We start from the raw sequence: 26,770 nt of genomic DNA on the forward strand, positions 1-26,770 counted from the left end.
CATTCTGTGATGGAACAGTTCAGAAGAGAATTTGATTGTTTAATCACTAATTTAGGGGGTCATGGCATCTTCTTTTGAGGTGGTGTGGTGAGTTGTAAGGATGAGTGCTAGATTGGTGATATAGATGAGAGGAAATGGGGTTAGGATGGTGTTGCCGTATAAATTGGAATTTAGAGTGAAACCTATTAATGCTGACTGTTAAAAGATATACCTACCCTGTGCTTGTTGGTGTCAAATTGTCAACATCTTAACCTCTGCCCTTTAGATTTGACCACAATGAACTTGAATTTAGGATACGTTTTATTTATAGGCACGCGTATGATCGGCGATTATAATTTAAATGGATGTGCAAACCGCTATTTTGAAGGACACGATTGTCTGTGATGTATACATATTAATTATTAAATTACGTTTCAGGTCCAGTTGCTGATCCAAAGAGGTTTTTGAATCAAATATAAACTGCATTTCGTAATTTTAGTTTTTTCTTCATATCTTTATTTCGTACTGGTAACATTAACCTTCAGTTATTTTAAAATTATATCGATGACGTAGTTCAAGCGTTACATTTCCATTTTATTACTTTAATAATATTTTGTGTGTATATTATATATATAGGTATAAATACTAAAGTAATTTATTATACTGAATATATAGTATGTATATAGATACTTACAACAATAAAATAACAATAATTTTAATTTGTATAGTATAATATTGTTGTTGTATACCTATATTTTCATGCGTATATTTTCAATAGATTTATAATAAATATTTGCAGGTAGGTATACCAAAAACCTAAATGTAATCTTACGGTATTTAATTTATATCTTTCACGTGTCGTATTTCTACAATTGCATTATAGCACTCGAATTTGTTTTGTTACATTATAATTTATAGCAATATATAGGTACGTCTACTAACATACTAATAACTGTCAACTGAATAATGAAAATATGAACCTAACAGGTACGGTTTTGTAAAATATGTTGATACGTTATTCAGTAATCAGTAGGCAGTAATATAGTATTGTTCAGACATTCAGCACACGCCGCCAAGGTACAAATAATGCGAACACCTCTCGTAATTAATAATGAGTAAATATTTATTATTTTGTTCATTTAGATACATTTTCGTCCATGCTAGACACAACTAAAAGGGAGCTTTGTTGAGCAAAGCCCCGCCGCCCCTTCCCGAACACATATTGGATAAAAAATATGTTATCTTTAATGAGGCAGATAATTTTAACAAGAACAAGTGCCACAACAGTCTTGAGGTCTGTATTACTTATGACATTTAAGTCGGAAAATGTGTATAAAAATTTTAATTTAATTAATCGATTAAAAAATGTGTAACCACTTAATATGGGTATGTATTATAAAAATATTAATGTAAATTTGTATTTATTATTACGATTTCAAGAGTTTCTACCCACTTATATGTGTTTGTACTTCGTGCTGTGTGACAAAAAACGTAGTTTGGTCAATTTTTTGCATCGTACTTGATACTAAATAGTTGAGGTGGAAAAAAATTAACTTTTGTTCAAATTTAGTCTGTATATTATATGGATAAAGTTATATATTATGGTATTATACTGCATTAGTGTACACTGCAGACTATATATATTAAAATCCATAAATAAACAAACTGCAATAAAAACAGTGTTTTTTTTATAATTAAATTGGATATTTTGTAGTGTTTATAATATATAATATAAAAAGGTGCCCCCCCACCTCTACGTTGTCCTATCGACTACAAAATACCACTAAATGTCAAATAATTACAATCAATCGTAAAATTAGTGTTCACTAATTGCAAATATTTGTATGTGTTTTTTACGTTATTATTCTCAAGTCATTATATTATTAAATTATACATATTTAATAATATTAGTCTTGTCTAAATAAAAATAATAATTACAATATTGCTTATCATGTACTTGTATATAATAGTTGTATATTATATAGATAGGTGTATAGAAACGATTCAAAATTGTTAATTACATATTATTTCATGGTTATTTTTAGTAGCTTCGGCAATAATCACCATCATAATTATTTATTTCATCATGTGTAAGCTATACATATATTCGAATATAGTAAAAGTGTTGAACTTAGTAGAAAGATGGACGGATGGGCCCTATATGATCGGTGAGACACAGAACCAAATCACCATACTACTTAATTCCGGGTTTTCCAAAGTGTAGCTAATCAGCACACACATTATACACCATTATCTACGTTCAAAGATCAAATGGTTTTTTATATTTTTTTATTAAAAATTTAAAAATAATTTCTACTACAGTGCTACACACTACAAGGTCTCCTGGTTACAAACCATTTTCAACTTGTTTTACGATTATTTTTTTAGTATCCGCATCAATGGGCATTTAATATAGAAATGAAGTAGAATTTTGTTTCCAGCCCCCATTTAGCCCTCCTCCCCCAGTTGTACCCACGCCTGTATAGGCTGTACATAATTGTCAATAAATTGGAAGTACAATTTACATAATTCGGACTGCGTCAAACAAATAAATACATTATATCCTAGCTACAATACTCGAAAGGCGTGTAGAATATAAAATATTTGGTGCAGAGAATTGAATTAGATTGAAAATCAAACACAAATTGGCTACCAGAATTCAAATATTTTAATTGCGGTGATATATATTGTATAAAAATTCACCTTAGTAAAGCTTTTTACTGCAGATGCTGAAGATACTTACAGGTATTGATCCAAGTGCTTTGGATGTTATAAATAAATTTGGATGAGAATTTCGATGGTCATGAACTCATGACCAGCTAATATTTTAAGAATAACAAACGGTTGTGCAGGCTTGACTATTTTAATAATTTTCCCCGAATAATTATTATTACCTACAGATTATATTATTGTATAGGTATTAGGTACAATAATCGAATTGATAATATGTTACTGTACAGTGTACCTGCTGTATTATAAATGTATATTATGTTCATCTGAACATAGGCAACGGACAACAGTTAATAGGTACTGGACATGGACTAAGATATCGTCTAAGTATAGCGTCAGCTGTCCCGTCGTTGCCAGATAATAATTTATTATTTATTGTTTACCTTTATGTCTAAATAGTACTATTATAATATTATTATATTCCAGCTTTATGTAATTATGTTATATATTATTGTCATGTACTCTTGCCTCTGCTGGTAAGTGTCTATATGCTATATAGCATAGACCTATTAATATTAACTTCTTTATAGGTCTATAGTCTAGAGTTTAGATACTACCTACCTATCACATTGCTTACAGATCACCAGTCATTGATCACAATGCCTAGTATTTTTAGAAATCTTCGAATCATTTTCTACGTTTATTGGGTGTTGTAAAAAATAAGTAACTATGAAATAATATAAATTCCTACATGAATCATCAAAATTGATTATTATTCCATTTAATTATTATCATTGCTAGTACCTACCTATATATTGCGCATATATTTCTGTCAACATGTAGGTACGTTGCCAACCAATGGATGATAGACGAGGACAAACATGATTAAAGATACACGTGTGACTGTGAGAGTATGAGACACCGAGACTCGAACTAATTAATGTAACACCGACGATTTTGTAACTACGATAGTAATAATGGCGTTCAAGGGACCAGTAAATATAGGTCATAATAATTAATAAATAAATAATTCACAATAAACAGGGCTGTAGTCTGTAATGAGCATTTTACAATGTACAAACAATTTAGAATTTTAAAATCCTCATAACTCGCTTTACAATTTATTATAATATATAAATAGGTAGGTACTATATCTAAACATTATACTAGATAATATTTCTACTTCTAAATTTTGTTATAGGTCAATTCGCTTTAAAATTAAACACAACAGATTTAAATGAATTATTAAGAACGTACAATGTATTTGCCATGTTAAGAGGAGTCAGCACAGTATTTGCTTTCTCTCTCTGACCCAATAATTAAATAAATAATTAAATAAAATTTTAGGTTCACATTAATGGTTATAATCATATTAATTTTTCAAATTAGAGTGAAATGACCTCTTATAAAATATAAAGATTCGATTGTTATCTAGGGAATCTCATAGGCTTTTTATTATATTTTAATTTTAAAGCGAGTTAAGAGTATTTTAAGATGTACAAATAATTTACAACTTTCAAATACTCATAACTCTCTTTAAAATTAAAATATAATAAAACGCCTATGAGATGACCTAGACAATACCTTTAAATTGTATAAAAGGTCATTTCACTCTAATTTAAGAAATTAATATGATTATAATCATTATTTTGAACGTAAAATTTGCTATATTGCGCGTGGGTCAGAGAGAGACAACAAATAGTGCGCTAACATCCTCTTCAGCGTTTGCACAGACACGCAACTATGGGGGGGAGAGGGGGTTAGCCACCCTGACAACAATTTATCACCACCCACCCGCCAAATAAAAATATTCTTTATTGATTTAGATACAAACCGCCGATGGGTTATTTTAAATTAATAGTTTTGTAAGGTGGGCAGTAGCCCCCCCCCCCCCCCCCAGACTTTTAACCCTAGTTGCACCTATGTGTTTGCAGTAAAACAGTGACAACGCATGCGGGTATGTGGTATATATTATAGCATTTGGCGCATATTTATGAATTTTTAACTATTTTTAAATGCTATAATATCCCAACTCTAATGCGAGTAATGACTATACTGACTACTGTCTGATACTGATACTCTGAGGCGTCATTTACGGGATGCAAGGCTATGCATTTGCATCTCATGTATTATTATATTATATATATTTTACAGATTTTATTATTCAAATTGATAAGACTTTTTTGACACAAATAATAACATTTTGGTAGTTTTGAACAATTTTATGTTAAAAGTGATCATTTTTTTTTATAAATTAAAATAAATTTTAAATAAATATATAGAACAATAATATAAATAACTACTTCAAATTTTAATATTAGCCGTCTTAAATTATTTTCTGAATTTCTTGTTTTATTAAGAGTTTTTAATTGAAAAAAATATATATTATCTTCTTACATTAAATGTACCTACCTATACTACCTATACTTACTCGTTTTTATTTTGTTAAATAAAAAACTATTTATTACAACTTCATAATATTTAGTAATATGAATTGTAATTTTTTTTTACGTTCCACAAAAAAAATTCTAAAAAGTCTGACAGTACGACACGTAATAATAACATAGCAGTTTTGCACTGACCTTCAATTTTAGGTCATTAAACTCGGTTTGTAAAACCGCAAAATTTAATAGCAAAATCCACTAAGTAGTTAAAATTGAAATACCTATTGTTTAACTTTAAGAGGAGTAAATTTTTAATAACTAACCCACTCTTTCCCCAAAAAATTATTCAATATACATACTAAAAAATGCATAAAGAATTAATCTTTGTTGTCCAGCTATTTAAGTTGAAAATTCTCCAATAACTTCATCATAATTTATTGAATTTGTAACTTGTTGTTGAATAAATATAATAATATATTATACACCTAACAGAGCATCCTGCAGTAGGTAACTTTGTCTACACAATAAAATTGCTATTGTTTTTTCCTGTGTTATACCGACAGCAGAGGAGGCTCTGTTGGAACAGTACCTGCTGCCATTGTTTATCGATGAACAAATTATGGAAAAATAGCGTAATACAAACAGTATAGGTCATATTACACATAACATTGTGCTGCGAACAAATTCTATTTCGGCATCGACAAATAATCAAGTTGATTTAATAAACTCACAAATAATTAGTGAATTTAAAGTAATAGAAATGGAAATACTTTTCTATCGATACAACAATTTTCGACAGTGCCAGAGCCCAGTAAATTTTCTAGTCTTCAAATGTACAAACACCATAATATCTGTAGGTGTGCTGGTATGCCTCCTTACAAAATATCATTGTAGATCGGAGGTTCAATTTTCAATAAAAGGTTGTTTTGCAATAACAATAAACAAAGCGCATGTCCAGATATTAGCGCATTGTGGAATAGATTTGGAACGTACCTAGGTAGGTAAATTACTCACATAGTCATATGGACAATTGTATGTAGCATTTTATAAAGTGGCAAGACATGGCCATCTGTACGTTTATGCACCATGAAATAAAACTCTGGATGTAAGTATATCAAAAGATTTTGACTTAAGTTATTTGTTAGTATACCTAGTACCTACAACTATAGTACTACGTACCTATATTCAGAGTTCTATCTATATATAATATAATTTAATATATAAACGTATAAATGGCCTGATCTCTGATATGGCGAGTATATAGGTAAGGTACCTACTTTCAACATTTACATCATGCATGAGTCCTTCAGGTTCTTCTAATATTAAAATAAAAATTTATAAATACCGAAACACCTATAAGTACCTACTGGCTACTGCTAATAATATATTTTGTATTAAATGACTAGGTATATCATAACTGTACCTATATAGAATGATTATTGATTTGTAAACATCTTAAATTAAGTTAAATAGATTGTTTTGATGCCTGTGATGTATACCTACTCTGTTCGCGATTAGAACGCAACTGGCGGCCACGGGCAAAACCGGTTTTGCTACGTAAATCTGGTGCGTTCTTATCGTCGTGAACAGAGTGAGAGTCATTTTCGTTAAAAATTGCACACGGTATTTTTAGCTGGTATAAAATAAGCGGGTACCTACCTACATAATATTATGTTTACCTACGTCATAAATTGTTTTTTTTTAAAACCACGTTTCAATGTCACCCGCACTTGGCCTTGAGACGAAACCTGAACGTTCGCTGCAAAAAATAATATTTTTACGATTACCTATGTTATTATACATGTAGTCATCTCGTAGAATCGCACGACCGCATTATATAGCTACGAGCGTACAACGTACAGTCCATGCCAGATAAATTGAGACGGCGGCGGTAAGTGTAGCCCAAACTAGTCGCTGACAGTGTGGTGCAAAGGTCACACGGTTGGCTACGACGCGCGCAGTCACCAGTTCGAACCCGGCTCAGTGCAAAAAATTGTATTTATTATTATTATAATTAGTTAATTTATATTATTTTAGAATTTCAATTTTTTGTTCTTAAATAAAAGACTATTATCAGAATATTTGATTTTAAATTAATATCGTAAAATAATTTTTGAGACAATTGTTGGTTTATTGATGTATTTTCGGTAATAATATTCAAATACGGAGAGCCACTGGTTTTCCGTTATCGCCCCGCCGCCGCCGTCTCAATTTATCTGGCAATGACTTTTTTTTTCTTTTTTGTACATAGGTAGTTAAACTGTTATGTCGGCTACGGTGGCGTCGCCAGGATTTTTGATGTGGGCTTCGAGCCAACTGAGTATTCACTGTTCTCTGTAGGGCTAGTCCAGAGGTTCTAAAATAACACATATCCCCCCACATTCCCTTTTATTACATCACACCCGCTCGTTCAACCCACAACATGGAATACCTACTTATTGACAATTTTGTATATACTAAAAATAGTATATTTCAGCTAAAAATGATTTCATTATAAAACTTCTGTTGTAAAATATACCTATTCAAACACAGCATATATTTACAATTAGTCTTAAGGTCGAGATAATATATTAAAATATTATATTATATACATTTTCATATTAGTAAAAATGTGGTTGGTATGTACATAATTCGTTTCAGTTATCGGTCACATACAGGCACGTACACACAAAAAGGGGGGTTTGGGGGGATCATAGTAGTTTTTTGGGGGGAAGCCCCCTGTAAACGTGCCTGGCTACATACTCACATACAAGTATACAACGGATCTGCTCATATATGCGCCTAGTAACCTAGACCTGAAACCTGAGAGCAGTCAGACTATCAGAGCTCGATTTCGTTCTCCCAAGCATAAGGCCTGTACACAATTTCATTGCCAGGTCAAGGCCGTATCTGGGGGGGGGGGGTCTGAGACAGATCCATCCCCCGAAATGTCTTCAATATGTCATCATTTTAACCAAGTATCAAAACCTAAATGCAGTGCATGAAACCGCTTGTGAAAAATTCGGTTACTGGGGACCCAAAAAAATTTTCGTGGTTACCGGTTTTAAGGGATTTTAGAATTAGTGATAATTGATTATCGGTTACCAAAATGATCCCTAGAAATGTGATTATCGATTTGGAAGCGGTTTTAATTCTTCAAGATTACCGGTATTTACTTCGGAAACGGTTTTTTACATTTATATTTTTTCGGAAAATGTTAGTTTTACTTTAATTTACACAAAACAAATATCCACTTTATAAAACGATCCAGGGACAAACTAAATTTAAAAATAAATACCTATATGGCTATATTTTATCATTTGAAGCTATGGATAAATATAAATTTAAATTAAATTAGTAAATTACCCATAACCATCGATTGAAAAATAGTTCATGGAAAAGTGTTAATCAACAGCGTCAATAACAATAAAATAAAATCAATAATAATCATCTAATATGTTTTATAGTATGTCTATAGTCTATGAACCAATGAATCGTACTTAGTATCTATGATTGGTGCTTATTACTTATTATTGCGGCTACAGACAGTATATACCATATACCTTTAATCGTACTTATTATTACATTAAATGTATTATCTTGTAAATAAAATTATTAATCAAAAAATAGAATACAATTTTCAAAAAAAAATAAAAAATATAAATATAAAAATCAAATATAACGTTATTTTTTTTGTTGATATATTCGGTTTTGTTGAATTGACCGGTTTTTTTTAAAAAAAAAGGTTACAGCTAGACGTTACCCCTTAATTGAACTTGGTGGTTACCGGTAATTGTTAACCGCTTCTCAAAATTTTAACTTTCAAACCGTGAAATGGTTACCAGACCTTAAATTGGTCATGGTAACCGGTTTCAAGCCCTGCGGCTAAATTCAATAAAACTACAATATAATTGTTTGGACAACATTTGCGCATCAAAATTATTTAACAATATAACTGAAAAAAAGTGTATACCAAAAATCGCAGGTTGTTTTCTAAATTTCTAGTGGTATCTATCATTTACAACGAGATCCAGAACGTCAAAAACTATACTTTAAATTAAATAAAACTTTTTAGAAATAAAAAAAATCTCGAGATTGTGATGAGTTTTGTCAAAATTTGAATTTTGAATGCTTATTTAACAAAAATGTATTGCTATGTATCACTATTATTTTTAAACTTAGAAAATCATATATTATTCATTATCTATACACATATAATATTATATTATGTATGTATATATACATTTTAACATTTATAATACAAAACAATTGAATTGAATTAACGCAATTTGTTTTTAATTGTTTGCGTATATTTATTACATATGATATATGACAATCATTGAATTTTCAACCAAAAATTATTTTTTATACCCTTTTATATTATTCAGCATGTTGATGCGCATATTATGTACGATAATTTGGTGCAGACGATGTGCAAATGATATACGGCCGCCATTCAATAACATCAAATGTGCCGCATGTTGGCCACCCCTGGACTAGAGTCGAGAACCCTACTATATAGACTGAATATTACATAGGCATAATTTTATTTTATGTTCAACCATTATTATGGACTTTTCTTATTAGTACTTTAATAACTCAGAAACTACTAAGTACTTATTCAAAAATAAATTTTAAAAAAATCACTACTTAACAATATATGCAGCAACAAACAAAGATTCTGATTGGAAAATAGAAGTTTGTACCCCTTCTTTTAACGCACACGCACATTTCAATACATCGCGAAAAATGAAATACATAATATTATTATATTCTTATTTGCGTAACTATAAAAACTACTAAGAGCGGTAGTTAATTAAACATACTTCCTGAAGTTCGATTCTAATTTCGAAAAAGTCGTTGAATTTATACTAGACTAGTATGCTCTTTAAAATTAAAATCTAATGTGCCTAAAATAAATGTAATACAAATAAATATGCGATGCAATTATTTCATTTGATTTAAAAAAAAAAATCTTATTTAGGTGTATGAAAAACATGTATGAAAAAAATTATATTCCGAAGTTTTATCGGAACACGAACGCGTAAAACGAACGCGAACGATATGAATATAAGTAACAGGAACGTATGCTGTGGAGGCGTTGAACGAGTTTATTATGTTTTTGTGTAGCTATCAGCTATACCGCCGCCAACGAAACCGAAGAACGGTGAACGAGTAGCGACTAGACCATACGACCCTGGTACCACCGAGTCGGAATTTTGACACTATTGATGCCGATCATTTGACGTTTGTATTTTGTTGAACAAAATATGGCATTGTTAAACATTGTTTCGTACTTCAAGTAAGTAACACGGCTCATTCAAGCGGTTTGCAGTAAAAATACCTATTATACAAATTGTAGAATAGAACTTCGTCTAGAACCGTAAGAAGTCCGATTTTCGATATTTTTATTAATAAGCTAAATTAATCGATAAAATGTAAGAAAAACTTGTGAATTGTGATATTAAGTATTAACATATTATTGTATGTGATTAGTGATTACCATGTTGTGATATTGGACTATTGAAATACGAAAGGTATCAAAAATCGGGTTTCTCACGATTCTCGAAAAAATTTACCTCTACAATTTTTACGATAGGTATTTATACTGTAAAACACTTCAATAAGCGGTTTTAATTGAAGTACGAATCCATGTTTTCAGGAAAAAAAAATGTTTAATTATGTCAAATTGCATCATATAGTTGCGACCAATAGTTGATGGTTGAAAATGGTTGAAATGTACAAAACCAATTGGCAATTTTCGACGCAATTTTTATTTTTCAGTAACTGAAATCCAGAGTGTTATGTTCCGAATTAATATATTAAAATCAAATCATAGGCGTGGCTAGTCTTCATCGGCAGGGGCAGCCTAGCTAATGATCGGAACCTTATTAGTGAACCGAAAAAAACCCTATACACCCAAAGCCGTATTTTTTTAAGCCCCCCCCCTCCCTCCACAATGAAATATTTATATAATTTAAAAAAAGTCTAAATTATCTATTTACAATTATAATCTACAGTAACTTCAGAAATATTATTCATCCACAGCCTTGGATTACACCACCTAGCTACAAATCAAACATAATACAACAATAATATCAATAATACCTAGATGCGTACTGTACCGTCATCATCTGTCTCAAGTCTTTATAGAAGGTTTTTCCGATTGCCGAAGTCAGGAAATCAATTTGACAATACATGTTAAATAAAGATATTATCTACCTAATTCTGTTGAACATACCTTTGTAAGTAAATGGTAATTATAACGATACACACAAAAAAATCAAGTTTAAAAAAATAAAATAAATCAATCAAATATAAGTTTAATGAAGTAAATTTATAGATGGATAAAAATAATTTAAATTTTCCTTTTGTAATAATTGGTGAACACACGGAGTAAGAATTAACGTAATGGAATAATTTTCTGCATTTCAGGCTGGTTTACTATCTGTCTGTCTACAAAATATACAATGTTACTTGATGACTTCAAGGAATGATAGTGTTGCATAAGTGGAGTAATAATAACTAGAGAAAATGGATCTTCCTTAGACTTAAATTTTTAAATAATATTTATTATAACTATAATATAGATGGTGTCTATTGACAAAGTGCTATAAGCTATTTACCGTAGTAAAACACTTTTTAATGTTTTTTTATACCTAGATTAATGCATATAAAACCATATCCTCAGTTTAAAGGTAACAATGCAATATTTACTATTCAATTGAAATTTTTATATTAGTATTTAGTATTTTTTATTTCACTGGCAACCATTTTACAACCACCATAGTGTATTACTTTAAATATCTGAAAGTTAATTTTTTAGATATACCCACAGAACTTAAATTTAAAAACTATTTTTTAAATACCTAATTTGCAAAAAGCAGTAAAGCACTAGGGTCTGAAATTATAACTCTTTATCTAAAAGTTAGTGTAAGATTGTAAGAACAATAATATTATTCTTGAGTCGAGTACATATAAGTTTCTAGAACTTCTAAAAAAAATCAACAAATAATATTGTTAAGTACTAATAAAAATAACAAGCGATTATCTGTGTTTGGTTAACCGTGTTAGTATGTGAGGTATTTACGTTAGTTCAATTTTTTAGCAATTTTGCGCATAATATAATATAATATAATATACCTACCGTAAACTAAAAATTTTCATAACTAGGGTTAGGATTTCTGTGTTTGCAAGTTTCATAATAGGTCTATTATAACTCTAATTTTTAAACTAACTGAACCAACATGTTCTGCTAAGCATAAATGTGTTATGTTACGCACAACACACTTGTAAGTCGGAGACAACAAATATCTGTGTAGTTGTTTTAGTCAAGACATACCGATAATTTATCAATTGTACTGATCGACCCGGTAATGCGAGATAGTATTTTTTAAAACTAGTTTGAATTTGTTATTAAGTTTACTTGAGATAGGTCAGTACACCTTTTCCAATTTAACTTATTTACCTTACCTTACGTCAAATAATAAAAATAGTTATCAAACAATAGTTAATGGATCATGAATGTGGGGGCCCTATTCTTATAAAAGAGCCATTAATATAATATGTTGATTCAAATTGTGATATAAAACAAAATAATATTTTTGTTGATGTTTGAAAATTATTATAATAAATTATATTAATTTTTTTAGTGACAAGTAGGTATACCTATGTTTAGTGTACATTTGTAATTAAATATTAATAATGTAGTTATTATACTAATGTAGCTTTTAAAAAATATTTGATGAATCAATGTCATGTAACTGCTGTTAGTTCAATATTAATTGATAATTAATGTTTTCATAAAATAATCTCCTTCAGACCATGAAAACAAGTTTAATTACAAAAAATAATTGTATGTTAAAATAGAATACATAGGTTTGTATACATAAAATATATACACATAGGTACGTCGAATACAAGGATATATCAAAACTAATTTACTATTATATATATAAATTTTTTATGTGTACTTACAAAATACAATAATAAACAAAATTAATTTTTAAATCAATAATTTCAAACCAATACAAACAAACAATATAAAATATAAAATACTTAACAAAAAAAAAAAACATAATTAAATAACCAAATATAACTCAAGCAACGATAATTTCTAAATAAATATTAAAATTTTGCTAAGTCAGATTTTAGTTTTTTAGGTAAATAGAGACATAGTTTAAAAATGATAAAAAAATGTGTATTTAAGCTCAAGTTTATTTTATTTCTATTACATTAAGAATATATAAAAAAAAAACCACCTTACCCTGATTTTAGCGATTCAATGTTTATAGAAATTAATTATTTCAGAATAAAATACTCAGTTTTTAAGTTTTTAACAGTTTACAAATTTAAAGGATTAGGTTGTACTAACCCACCACTTTGACACATTTGTTCAGCAATATCACTCATTTTTGAAAAGTTATCTAAGTGCTTCCCAGACTTCAGTTGCAATAAATTGCTTGCTACTCTATCACTGGCCTAAAAATAAAAATAAATAATTTTAAATTAAATATGTATTTGTATGATACATAGTATACATAAAAAGCCAGTGAGACATACTTCAGAACAGTAAACTTGGGTCAATAGTGCTTCGTAATCAGCAGTGGGTAGACCTAAGTTGAGTGCTCTTGTTGCACGAGAAAGTACCACCGTCATAGTGTATGTATCAATAGCCGCTTGAGCTAATCTATTTAAAAGGAACTGTTCATCAATAATACCTTTTCCATGTTTGATTAACAGCGATTCTACAGCTGGTCCAAAAAGACCTACGCTCTAAAAATAACAATAAAATAGTTATATCAAATCAAGAAAACCTAAAGCATTTACTCACTTGACCAGCAAGATTAGCAGCATCTGATAATTTTGGGTGCACCAAGTGTGATAGAGATGGAGCAGAACTAAATCCGACCGATGAGAGAGCTCGTTTAGTGACTTCTTCAAGAATTAATCCTAAATTTGCTGTTGGATTTTTGAATGCTTTTTGCAATTCTTTGAGATGACTACCCGCAAACTGGATACCAGTTAAGGCCACAAAGAGCCTCAATATATCATTAGTACCTTCAAATATTCTGAATATTCTTAAGTCGCGCATAACTTTTTCTAGGCCAGTAGCCTTCATGTAGCCCATTCCACCTAGAATCTGGATAGCTTCATCACATACATACCAGGCAGATTCGGATGCAAAGCACTGTTGACAAATTATATATTTTTATTTATCAATTGTAATTGATTGTATTTAGAATAAATATTTTTTCAATACCTTAGATATTGCTGCTTCTAAATGATAGTCTACAGATCCAGAATCCATGTTTCCAGATATCATATAAGCCATACTCTCCGTCACATAATGCAACATAGCCATGCGAGCAAGCTTCTCTTGTATGCTTCCAAATGAGTCCAAACGTTTACCAAACTGTACTCTAGTGGTAGCATGCTCTACAGCTTTAGCAGTCACTGATCTCATAGTACCAGACAGAGCAGCAGCCATTCCAAACCTTCCATTATTCAATATATTCATAGCTACTTTAAAACCTTGGCCAACACCGCCCAAAACATTTTCAATTGGTATCTTGACATCTTCGTAAGTCACTTCGGCAGTATTTGAGGCTTTGATGCCCATTTTCTTTTCTGGTGGACTGTTTGAAACACCACCAAACGCTCTTTCCACAATAAAGGCAGTCACTTTGTCAACTGTCTTACCAGTCTTCTCGTCTTTTACAGGGGTTTGTGCAAATACTGTCATTATTTCTGCCATTCCTCCATTACTAATCCATATTTTATTTCCATTTAGAACAAAATGTTTACCGTCAGGAGATAAGACTGCTCGAGTTCTGAAATTGTGATAATACAATATATTGTATTATAATGATAATATCATTATTTAAAAAAACATACCTGATTGAGCCAGCATCACTACCAGATGACGGTTCAGTCAGACAAAATGCGGCAAATTCTTTATTGGACACTCTGGGGAGATATTTAGCTTTTTGTTCAGGTGTTCCAAATAGCAAAATTCCCTGTTATGATTAAAAACTACAATTTATTTTTCGGTTAGATAAATACCTTACTTTATAATTTATAAGATAATGTTTATTGAGAAAATATTATCAATAGTGATTTTTGTTTTATAATATTAACATATAACATATTAGTATTACATTACATAATTTAAATATTTTTGAGGATGGAAAAGTTTATATAATAGGTAGGTAGGTACCATGCTTTGTACAATTTGTACACTTCAAATTTTGAGACATGCGACTTTGTTTTTTTTTTGCAATATTTTTATGCTGGTAAAAAAACTCAACACAAGTGATATACATTTATAAAGATTGAAAGTTGAATAAAACTAGAACTTTAAGTCATTTTTAGAATTTATATTATGTATTTTACCAACAAAAATAGTAAATAACTGTAAAAAATCTGTACACATATCAAATGGTCAACTCAACTCTCAATCACTAAAATATTTTTACTAGGCATGTGTAGTGTGTACATTCCTAACTGCTAAGTAATATAATTGACACTTTCAATTCATACAGTTTTGAAAACAAAAAGGAAACTTAACAGTGTTATAATTATTGCGACAAATTGTACAGGTTGGATGAAAGAATTTATAAAGAATTTAATCTATAATATTTTATTGGACAATAAACTTATCATGAAGGCATATATATAATATATGTAAATGCAACATACTCATTATTAACATTAAAATTATGCAAACAATTTAAAATGTTGATCTAAAGTATTTACATAGATTATGTTCTAAGATTTTAGCACGCTAAATATGCCATTCCATGGAACAAATAAATTAAAAATAAAACTATATAGTTTAATTTTTTCTATACACAACAAAATTACTCAATTTTTTTGGTATAAACAATTTCCATACAATACTGAAAATATTGAATGATTGGACTAGGTAAAATTGTAGATAAAACAATTACATACATTTTTATTTTTTGGGGGGTAAATGTAAGCTATAGATAAATATTTTATAGTTATAGAATTTACCAGTATAAAACAAATTGACCAGTCTACCATAAAAAAATTGACATTGTAAATATTATTACCATTTACGGTAAAAATTAAAAAATAAAAAAAATAAAATACCAATACAATTTTAATTTTGATACCCTTTTATAAAAAAAGTAAAACCACAGGTGTTTAATGGTGAGTTAGGGAATGGGCCGGATTAATTTCTTGCTGCCAATGAAACCGGAGTCTGTGCACGCCTATGGTTTACCACCTCAACATTTAAATCAGCTGGCCATTATAGATGTATTGTAAGATAGCTGTTTATATGTGTATGTTTATCATTCAATCAGTTTCACGCTAGGAAAAAAGTAAATAAAAACTAAAGGTGCTCAAAGGAGTTGTAACCACGAGTAACTTAATTCTGCCACTGAAAGAGTATGAAACATATAATTATATAGCTGTCAGCTACATTGTTTAAACAGGATCACTTAGTCTATTTCAATGGTTTGTAAATAAAAATATTACAAAGCTCTGTACAATGTAGAATGGTATGGAAATTGTGAACTGTAAAAACCATGTCACGGCCTAGGTTCAGAAGAAAATACAAATATAAATATTTATTAAGTTACTTCATGTCGTCTCCTCAAATGTATTAACTATTTATGAATACATGTATGTTATATGTGTGTTTAAATATAATATAATATGTGATTTTAATGAATCTGGATAAACTGTATTAGAACTGGATATCTCGATTACTATAATAATATTAGATAGGGAAACCTGCACCTGGGATCTAAACTTTTAATAATAACAGGCAAATGTGCTAAATAATTTAAGTAATGAAGGATAATTTTTCATGGGCGTCCCTGTGGGGGAGGACGATCACCCCTCCATAAGTTGTGAGATGTTCTGTTTTTGCTAATAGATAAATACATTTTATACATTTTGTTGATTGTTAAAAGAGGTATTCAAGACTAAAATTAAAATTGATCTGCTGTTAAACACAAACATTTCAAATTTGATTGTGCTCAAGCTATTAAAATTTCTTAAAACCTGAGGTGTTCTAGAACCCATTCCAAATGAAATGGGTTAAGATAAAATTTTATTTTATCATTGATTTTTAAATAATATCATGTATAATATATACTGTAGTTTAGATAGTAGTATTTACTTTAAATCCAATTGACTGATGTGCTCCTAAAACAATACCCACAGCTAAATCATGAGCACCAACAATTTCTACCATTCTAGCATACTGAGTGTTGCTGAGACCCAAGCCACCTAAGTCTTGAGGTACTTGTAAAGAGAAAGCACCCATATCCCATAATCCTTCGAGGGTGTTAGGTTCTACTGTTTCTATCTCATCATTCTTGAGTGGGTTATTGACTTCCTTGAAAAAAAATAATTGATAAACATGATAACAAATTTTTTAAATTTTTATTTGATAAATACTTTGAAAAATTTTGTCACAGGATCGACTAGACTTGTTAATGTTTCAGTTTGTTCATCATTTAATACATTTGGGTATGGGAAAACTTGTGAAGTTTGTAATTGACCACGGAACAGGTTCATTGTGAAGGATTTTGATTGTTTAACATCATTTTTTGAATCTGAGGATTTTTCTTTTAAGTGTGAAGCAGATGTTGACAAGAGTCTGTTAAAACATTTTTATTATAAATTAATCAAATGTAATCATCTTGATAGGCAGTGGCATGGTGAACGGCGTTTTATGACACTTAGGCGTCATGGAGGAATTTTTGTTTGAGAGGGGGGGGGGGGGTTGGATACATTATGGTAACCAATAACATAAAACAAAAATAAAAATATTTACAGTCACATAATAATTATATGTACTATATATTATATTAAGGGGATAAAGAATGGGTAGGTACTGAAATATATGCTGGGAATCAAGGTTTATAAATGTTCACCATGCCACGGTAGAAGGGTTCAAATAAAAAAAATTATTTCCATCTTTACATAATAATGTTTGGTTATTCAATTATTATAAATGTAAATAATTTAATCAAATAATTACTTCTTAGGTATAAAATAATAGGTAACAAGTTATTATTCATTTTGAATTGATACTTTTTTTTAATTGTACAGCATAATAATGAACAAAAGGTTATCTCACATAGGTACCTAACTCTTTTGTTAATAATTTTTGTTTAATGTATTTTTTTATCACTTATGTTTCAATGTTTCATAGAAATATGATTTTGTATTCAAAATTACAAACAAATTTCAGGTACCTAAAATGTTTAACTTTTCATTAAGTATTGAAAAGAAAAAAATAATAACTAATAACAAAGTAAATAACTAATTAGGTATAAGATGGGTAATACCTATAGTATATAATATAATATATCTAAAATCTCAACAGCTAAAAAATGAATTCATTAGGTATAAAATTAATTTCAGTTTTAATTAAACTTATAATATTTATGAAAAGATTTTAAATGTATGAACTGTATGTCCTAACATTATTTTTATAAATATAATAATAATTTTACTCTACTTCCTGATTCGTATGTCAATATTATTCAATTGGCATTGTTCTATTTATAGTGAAAGTAGATAGGTACATCAAAGCCAAATTAATCATTAATAATATATTAGATTGAGTACAAAGGACAATGTTACGTCATTAAGTTAGATAATTTGTTTCTTATTTAATAAGCTCCATAAAAATATTACCTATATTAATATTCAATTAATTACCTACCTAGTTAATATTATAAAATTGTTATAATAAATATTAAATATTCAAAATATTTGTAAATTCGGTAATTATTTTAACAGCAATAAATCATAACACTGATTTAAATTAATCTTAAATTATCATAGGTGGGTACTTAACTAAAATTTATTTTCTTTTAAACCATAAAAGTAAAAAGTTGAATAAATTCAATATGTGATATAAGGAGGTTAATCAATTATTTCATCCATAAAAAGTTGTACTTATAATGTAATTAGAAATGTTAGAATGTTCGATAAATATCCAAGTATTAAACTCAATATTAAATATGACAATTTTTTCATTTATTCAAATTAATTGTTTCAATACACTTAGTATTATTACAATGTAAATATGACAATGAGACTACCAATAATGTCTAACTATCTGCTTTTTTACGCAACTAATCAATTTTTATTAGGTATTCTTAATTTGTAAGCTGCATTTTAAACTACCGTCTACCGATACATTTTACATTCAGTTGTGCAACAAATTCCAATAAATTTGCAAAGCAAAAAACCACATACCTTCTAGTTTTCTGAACGGTCCTATATTCTTCTAGTGTTTTCAATTGGTTACGGTTTAATTTATTGTATACTTTGAACATTTTGAAATTAGACGGTTGGAAAAAAAAATAACAAGAACAAAAATTTATTTGAGAGTATCAACGACCCAACACAAACAGGCTACAACAAGGAAGTGTCCGTGAGTCGTGACTAACAGCGAACTTCTGACTAATACGTATTACGTCGCCTGTAGGCTGTTACGTACTGGTCACTGTGCCAGCTGTCAAGTTCCAACACTTTACACAGCAGTAAGGTACTCTGTAAGGCAACAACAACTAAACCAACTATACTCAAGGTTGGTGTAAAAAATAAATAATAAGAGTCCAACTCGAATTGGCAAGAACAACAATAATAATATCACAGATATGAGATAATAATGGAAAAATAATATGGTCGTGTTTTGTGATAACCACGGTCTTAGAAGATAAGACCGTGGTGATAACTGTATGTTGGTAAATTTCATAGAGTTTACTCTATAATATTGTTCTATGATGTTTATGTTGTCTCATAGACTGGTTACTCTATGGTAAATTTTACAAAATGTAGATAAGAACAATATTGATGACCCACATCCGGGAATTTATGATAATTTACAGTGTGGCCACGCGTTGTAGGTCAAATGATATAGATAAGACTGACGACTGAAGAGAAGACCAAGGACTTGTAGTTCGTAATACGCGACTAAAAAATAAATTTATTATTTAATCAATTTTGTGGTACCGGTGTGACGGCGTGCGCGACTTGGTTATGGACCATTTGGTATAGATATTAGATAAAAGAATACTTAGAATGTTACCGTTCTACACTTGAGTACTCAACTTACAGTCAACACTGTTTTTGATTTTATTATTTAAAATTATTTTTTCCTTGTTTTTTGTTTTGACTGTTCCGTTTTCTGTTCATCGCAAGCCGCAAGGTACTTGGTAATAATTACAGTTTATAGGATAATTATTCGCTTTTTGCCTATTTTCCTTACCCTGCGCGCTGTTGATACGCTATGTTCATCGAAAGGGGGAAACCCGAAGAAATCCCCAAGGGGGCCATACGTCTCACGAGAGATGAGGTCCAGGAGTACATGACCGACCTGATACACAAATGGCCAAATACGATGGAATTGTCAGTGATGATCACATTGCGCAAATATCACTCTTTGAGCATGTTTTTATTGTTTTTAGATGGGCGCTAAAACATGGTAATCCAATTCTATCGTCAGCCGTTGTGTTATCAAGTACGGTCATTTTAAATTTTTACCGCAAAAAACTACAACTAAGGAATTATGGACGTTTTACTTTGTTCTTGCCAATTGTTCTTGTCCCATCAATTTTCAATCAAATCTATCAAAACACAGTATGTAAACTCATATACCTAATAACATTACAAAGACAATGACTAAAACCTTATATTCCATAGGTGACTACTAAATCAATAATTTTACAAGAAGATTGTCCTATTTGCATCAATACACAATCAATGTTCATTCAAATAGGCACAGGAATTGTTTATCCTCTGATGAGCACAATTGGTGGAACTTATATGGTAAATATGCGTTATACTTGAACAATCTTTTTAACATATTATGATTTTTATTGTTAATTCAGTCATAAATAATCTGTCATAACTATTTATACTTTCAGTTTGCCAGCAAAATGAGTACATTCAGTTTGAAATCTAAAGGACCTGACATTATTAAAGAATTTGCTTTGCATGTAATGAAAATAAGTCGTCCACTATACAACAGACTTACTGCATTTGTCATTGGTCATGCATTATTAAGTTATATGATAAGTCATTACCAAATGGATAATTTTGAATTTTTAAGGATTAAAATGTTACAACAACAAAACGAAGAAATAGAAACATTACGTCTAAGTGAAAAAAATTAGTTATAAATAATGATCCACTATGTCACTGATAAAGTAATTTAATTGTAAAACTACCAATTAGAATCTTAAAATATATAGAATATTTTAGCTTATAAAACTGTTTTATGCTTTTAATATAACAAAAATATTACGATTCGTTTTCTTATTTATGTGGGTTAATTGTTTATTATTGTGAACCATACTAACATAATGTTAATACGAATATATTATACATGGGTAATGACTAATGAGCATGCACACATAAGTAGTCAGTTACGAGTTACTGGTTAGATTATATAATATTATATATCTGATCTAAATTACCAGATGTTTATTTAGTCACTCTCAATCAAGGTCTGTGTAATAATTTCTTGATCATTTATTGTTTATACTTCACCCCACATGAAAAAGATTCTGTGCCTTGGCAAAAACATGTCCCACATGTTGTCATGTTGTCATGTACTCATGTGTCACAAATTGAGCAAGAAATTGTGATATAAAACCAGTTACTTCTCTTGTGGGTCAAAGTATATTTTTAATATTATAACTAATGAATTTAATATCAAACATTTATACCTAATTTAAAGATAAATTAAAGTATTTTACTGCAACAAAATAATCCTTTCTTTAAAAAAAAATTGAGATGTTAGGTGGTTATACTCTGTTCAAAATGAGATCAGTATTGGGCGGCCAAGTTGTGCGCGAGGGCGTGGCTTTGTAACACGACACAAATTAGTGTTGCCAACATAGTGGGGACGGTGTCTGACCGTCACGAAACGAAAACTGGTCGCCGCCTGGTACTGATTTCATTTTGTACAGAGTATATTTGATCTCTATAGTCTATTAGTAGTCACTACTCCACTCAACTATATTAGTATTTACAGTTGATGGTAATCCTTTCCCAACAAGAAGTGACACACGTAAAAACCATCCATCAGTCAGTTGTTTAGTTAATATCTACAGTTAAATTTTGTATTTTTAAATTATTTAAACTATATCTATGTATTTTGAAGTATTGGTCTCCATCTTGGTAATATAACACAATAAGGTCCTAGTCAGTGGTGCACCCAGGGAAGTGGGAGGGGGGAAAGGCGGTGGCTAGGCTTACAACATGGTATTTTTTTTTTTTTAAGATACCCGTCATCAAACCTTAATTATATCTTACATATTTATTAATTGTGATTATTAAGCAATAAAATGTCAAGGGTCACCAAATTTTATACTGCCCGTGGACACTAAATAAAGTAAAAATTTAAAACTGACAACACCCTAATTTAGATTCATAAAAATGGCAACACACATAAATCAGTGGATTTTTGAAAAAGTATCAACTATAAAAATATACGTAAATTGTTTTTCTGTGGTTACCATCACATAATAATGCTGTACATTTATACTTAAAACATGTACAATATAAAATATATAAAACTTTTTTTGGCAACACATTACAGTAATACGCGATATACCGGTTTAGAACCACTGATATAAAGTATAAACATATTTCCAATAATTATACGAAGCATAATATAAGACAGCAATATACCTATTTATTGTATATACTGACATCAATATATACCTGTTTATAAATTGAATCAATTAATAGCATGAATTGTAATATATTCAGCAAAACAATAAAAATTAGCGTATAATAATACAATACTTTATAAATCATTACTAATTTAAAAATAATAATGATTATTGATCAACTATGTATAGTCTATACTACATTAGGGACCCCAGCTATGACCAGTTTTTGTCAGGTGACAGTGTCTGTGGTAAACGTTAGTTGTCCCAACCAAGTGAAGCATCTGCCTGCCATTCCTTTGCACACAGGTAAACCACTGAAGTACCTTTTAAATGTGGAGTATAAAGACAATTTATAGTTATAGTTATAGATCAAAAATATATAATTAAGTCAAATGCTAGTCAGAAAAATTGTTTGACAAAAAAGTAAAACCATGTTTATATAATCAAACTTTCTTTGAAGTAAGTGAACACATAATAAGGTTTACAACACTTGTATGAATATATAACTTATTATTCATATAAAATTGTATCTTTAGAAATTAATACATTCGATTATTAATACAACCAAGATAATTAGATAAATTAATAATATATATATTAACTCAATGATAAAAATGTATATATACATATTAATAATATAGTTTAAAAGTTTAATATTTAAATACCTAACTTATGTAAAATTAAAAAGTTCTTTGATATTTCATGCATTTATTATTATGGAAAGGTATAATTTTTATATAATTAACTTAAAAATAATTAATATTTCTATAAAAACCTAATGGCTTTTTTTAAGTTTTAAATTATAAAATTCTAAGGTTTTTAAAAACGTAATGATTAATATTTTCATATTATGTAATTATTTTTTTCTTGAAAATAAATATTAAAAAAATCTATGGAAGAAAATATATTGAATATTAATAATACTTAAGGAATAATTTCATTAATTCACTTAGTTGAGGAAAGTTATTAATTTATATTTGTTGAATTTGAATTAAGAAGATGTCCGCGCACTATTTGTTTCCTGTCATTGATCCATGAGCAACATAGCAAATTTGTGTCCAGTAGAAGCAATCTTGTGTTGTTAGGTGTAATATTAGAATGAATTGACTTATTATGAAACTTTAAGTTTTAAACATAATCTAAGTTTGTATGATGGCTTTATACAATATTTAAATTTATCTATGATAAAAGAGTATTTTTATATTCTACAACAGATTATATATTTAATTTAATAGTTTGATAATATTTAATATTATTCATTCTAATATTAAAGATAACAACAAAAGATTGGTACAGCTGAAGGCGAATTAATTGTTGCATAGGGGTTAAAAAAAAGAAAACAAATAGTGCAAGGACATCCTCTAAACAAGTTTTATTGTCTGTTACAAACATAATTTTAAGTAAAATGGAAATAACAATTCATTTAAAAATCATAATTAGAAACATTTGTATATTAAATTAATAATTATCATATATTTTGAATGTGTATCTTATTCAACTTAAAAATGTTATTAATTATTAGATTATTTTACAAAAAACCATCGAAAATAGGAAAATAAAATAATATTTTTTACTTTAAATCACAACAATTAGATTATTTTCATAAAACTTATTATTTTTTTATTGGCCATCTGATTTTATATTATGTTGGATAGTTATAATAAATTGGTGATGTTTTTTTGAAATACATTGATTGTAATAAAGGATGCGAATGTGTTAAAATATGTATGTTTGGATGTTTAAAATTAGGCAGTGTTGGTATTTGAGAGGCCACTGCGTCTTCTTGGCCCCAAAGATGCTGCTAGCAACGTACAGTTTGCATATGGTTCATATAATCTTGGAAACTGACTGATACAGTTTCGCTTTGGTATCTAGTCAATTTTAAAGAACGGCGAGTCTCAGGTGTTACATGACCTCGATAACCTCCTTTACGCAGGAGTGAATCAATTGTTTGTATTTTGTCCCAGCCTGTGAAAAATAAATTCTAATACAACTGTTTTATAGAAGAAAATGGAGAATTTATCAATTTATCAAAACTAATAAGTAATAAGTATAAAATTTTTCAGTTTATATTAAACTAGAAAAATTAAACACAACTATTATTTGTTTTACCTTGTTCTTCAGCCACTTCTGGTAAATAAGTTGCAGTTCGTCTCATTCCACGTTCGTTTTGAAATTCAATGCGTATACCGTGAACGCCGATTTCCCAATCGTTGTAATCTTTGCCTTCCTCGAAGTGTAACAATATCGATATTGTTACATGTAATCGGTTCAATTCGTCGTTTGAGATTGGTTTGAACCGTGAATCTCTCAGTGCACTATTCAAGAAAAATATAAAATTTAATATACAAATTCATACATTGAAATTTATTAATTATTAAATAAAAAATTATTGTAAGCTGCAATAATTCTAAATTATCCATATACCTAGTACTTTTTGTATTTTCATAAAAATTTGGTAAGAGTTAAAAAATGTTTCAAAACTAGCCACAACTCACAGTACATACAACCTAAATATTTATTTTTATTTTAATATATCTATCAATGCATAAAACCATAATATAATAGAACAAATTTTTATGTGTTGAGCAACAATTTGATTAGAAACTTTTAGTTGGACAATTTAACTATAGACATAATCTTTTATCATGTAAAACATATTTAAATCTGTGAATAAATTTTTACTTTGGATTTGTCAGGGGACATATTTCAAGTTGATACGTAGGTGCGCGTATTTTTTTTATTACTTATTTTTTACTACCTATCAAACATTAACAAAATATTAAACTTAATTTCTTGTTTAATTATCTGAACTAAAAAATAACCAGATCAAGAAAACTTGTTAATACATTTAGTGCAATAAACAATTTTGAAACTGAAATGTGAGTCTGCAAGTAGTAAATTTAATATCAAATTTAAGGCCTTTTAATAATAAAAATCAATGTGGTTTGCCAGGGCTTCAGATCAAAATTATGGGCAAAATATAAATAGCTAAAAAAAGCCATGGGAATATTATTTTATAATTTTATGAGCATTTAAAATTATCAAACAATTAAATTTGACATAATGTTTAAATTAAAAATCTAAGTTGTAAGTACCTCCTTACCTTTATATCTTAAAAAATAAAATAAAATAATGCTTAGATGTTAGTATTTTTTAATCATGTTTAATAATAACTTAAAATGCAATATTTATATTTACCTTGTTATGGCGTATTCGCGTAAACCACTGTGTAAAGCAATTGAATTGAATGTGCCGATGCATCCCCTGAGTTTCTTGTCTACTCCGGTCTCCCATGTTACAAACAGAGGACTACAACAGAATGAATTGCATTACTTATATAAAAACTACATTGAGTTCAGAACAAAGCCCCTACTATACAAAAAAGCGAAGAGGAAAACTGACTACATCATTATTACAACAGGGTATGATTTCAGGTGAAAAAGTTAATAGCTTCAACTACCACAGGTGCACAGAAATGTTACCCAACATTTTCCTATAATTCAGTATTGCGTACGGTTTAATATTACCTTTTCCCATTGAACTTACAATGGGTCATTTGTGAAATCTGGTTTCTTCGGCGGCTCCAGGCTGTTAAGATAGGAGTAAAGTATATCAAAACAGAAATACCCCATTGCTGGGGTGGTGATTTTTTGAACTGCACCATCAAGTAGAGCCGTCGACACACTGCCGCTACCACCGTTGACGTCCAACGACGCCTGATGATGGTGGTGCAGTTTCTGTTTCTTGGTGTTCGTTCCACAAGAACTGGACGACATTTTCGACGTGTGAATGATCGTATAAAAAAAAACCGTATTTATACAACTACCGCACTAAACGATTACTATAACGGTAGAATCGAAGTTAAATAGGTACAAATCGTTATAATTATAAAAACAACAACATAACTTCGGAACTAATAGAAATTTAAGGAGAAAAAAACTAAATGTCTTGTTACCTAATATTTAGTATTTACTATTAATTACCAACTATAATAGTAACTGGAGTCTGGATCTCGAAAACGAGATTTTGTATTATTTTATCACAAAGGAAACAACAGTCAACAGTCAACAGCTG

The 26,770-nt window shown here is 29.3% G+C and overlaps 3 protein-coding genes across 3 annotated transcripts; 1 reads left to right on the plus strand and 2 right to left on the minus strand.

Moving 5' to 3' along the window:
• Positions 1-12,958: 12,958 nt before the first annotated feature.
• LOC132949208 (very long-chain specific acyl-CoA dehydrogenase, mitochondrial) lies at positions 12,959-19,643 on the minus strand. The gene is made up of 8 exons (XM_061019972.1): positions 19,266-19,643; positions 17,451-17,652; positions 17,170-17,388; positions 14,910-15,031; positions 14,275-14,845; positions 13,846-14,202; positions 13,575-13,787; positions 12,959-13,493 (listed from the first exon to the last, which is right to left on the minus strand). Exons 1-8 carry the CDS (start codon positions 19,343-19,345, stop codon positions 13,356-13,358), a joined length of 1,902 nt encoding a protein of 633 aa, XP_060875955.1. The 5' UTR covers positions 19,346-19,643; the 3' UTR covers positions 12,959-13,355.
• A 312-nt stretch (positions 19,644-19,955) lies between these two features.
• LOC132948792 (uncharacterized) lies at positions 19,956-21,332 on the plus strand. The gene is made up of 4 exons (XM_061019439.1): positions 19,956-20,420; positions 20,480-20,651; positions 20,715-20,840; positions 20,939-21,332. Exons 1-4 carry the CDS (start codon positions 20,302-20,304, stop codon positions 21,185-21,187), a joined length of 666 nt encoding a protein of 221 aa, XP_060875422.1. The 5' UTR covers positions 19,956-20,301; the 3' UTR covers positions 21,188-21,332.
• A 2,718-nt stretch (positions 21,333-24,050) lies between these two features.
• LOC132949426 (nuclear protein AMMECR1) lies at positions 24,051-26,744 on the minus strand. The gene is made up of 4 exons (XM_061020307.1): positions 26,243-26,744; positions 25,895-26,005; positions 24,806-25,011; positions 24,051-24,661 (listed from the first exon to the last, which is right to left on the minus strand). The coding sequence occupies exons 1-4, from the start codon at positions 26,470-26,472 to the stop codon at positions 24,495-24,497; spliced, it is 714 nt and encodes a 237-aa protein (XP_060876290.1). The 5' UTR covers positions 26,473-26,744; the 3' UTR covers positions 24,051-24,494.
• Between the last annotated feature and the right edge of the window lie 26 nt (positions 26,745-26,770).

Source organism: Metopolophium dirhodum, chromosome 7, assembly GCF_019925205.1.
Source record: "Metopolophium dirhodum isolate CAU chromosome 7, ASM1992520v1, whole genome shotgun sequence".
NCBI lineage: Eukaryota > Metazoa > Arthropoda > Insecta > Hemiptera > Aphididae > Metopolophium > Metopolophium dirhodum.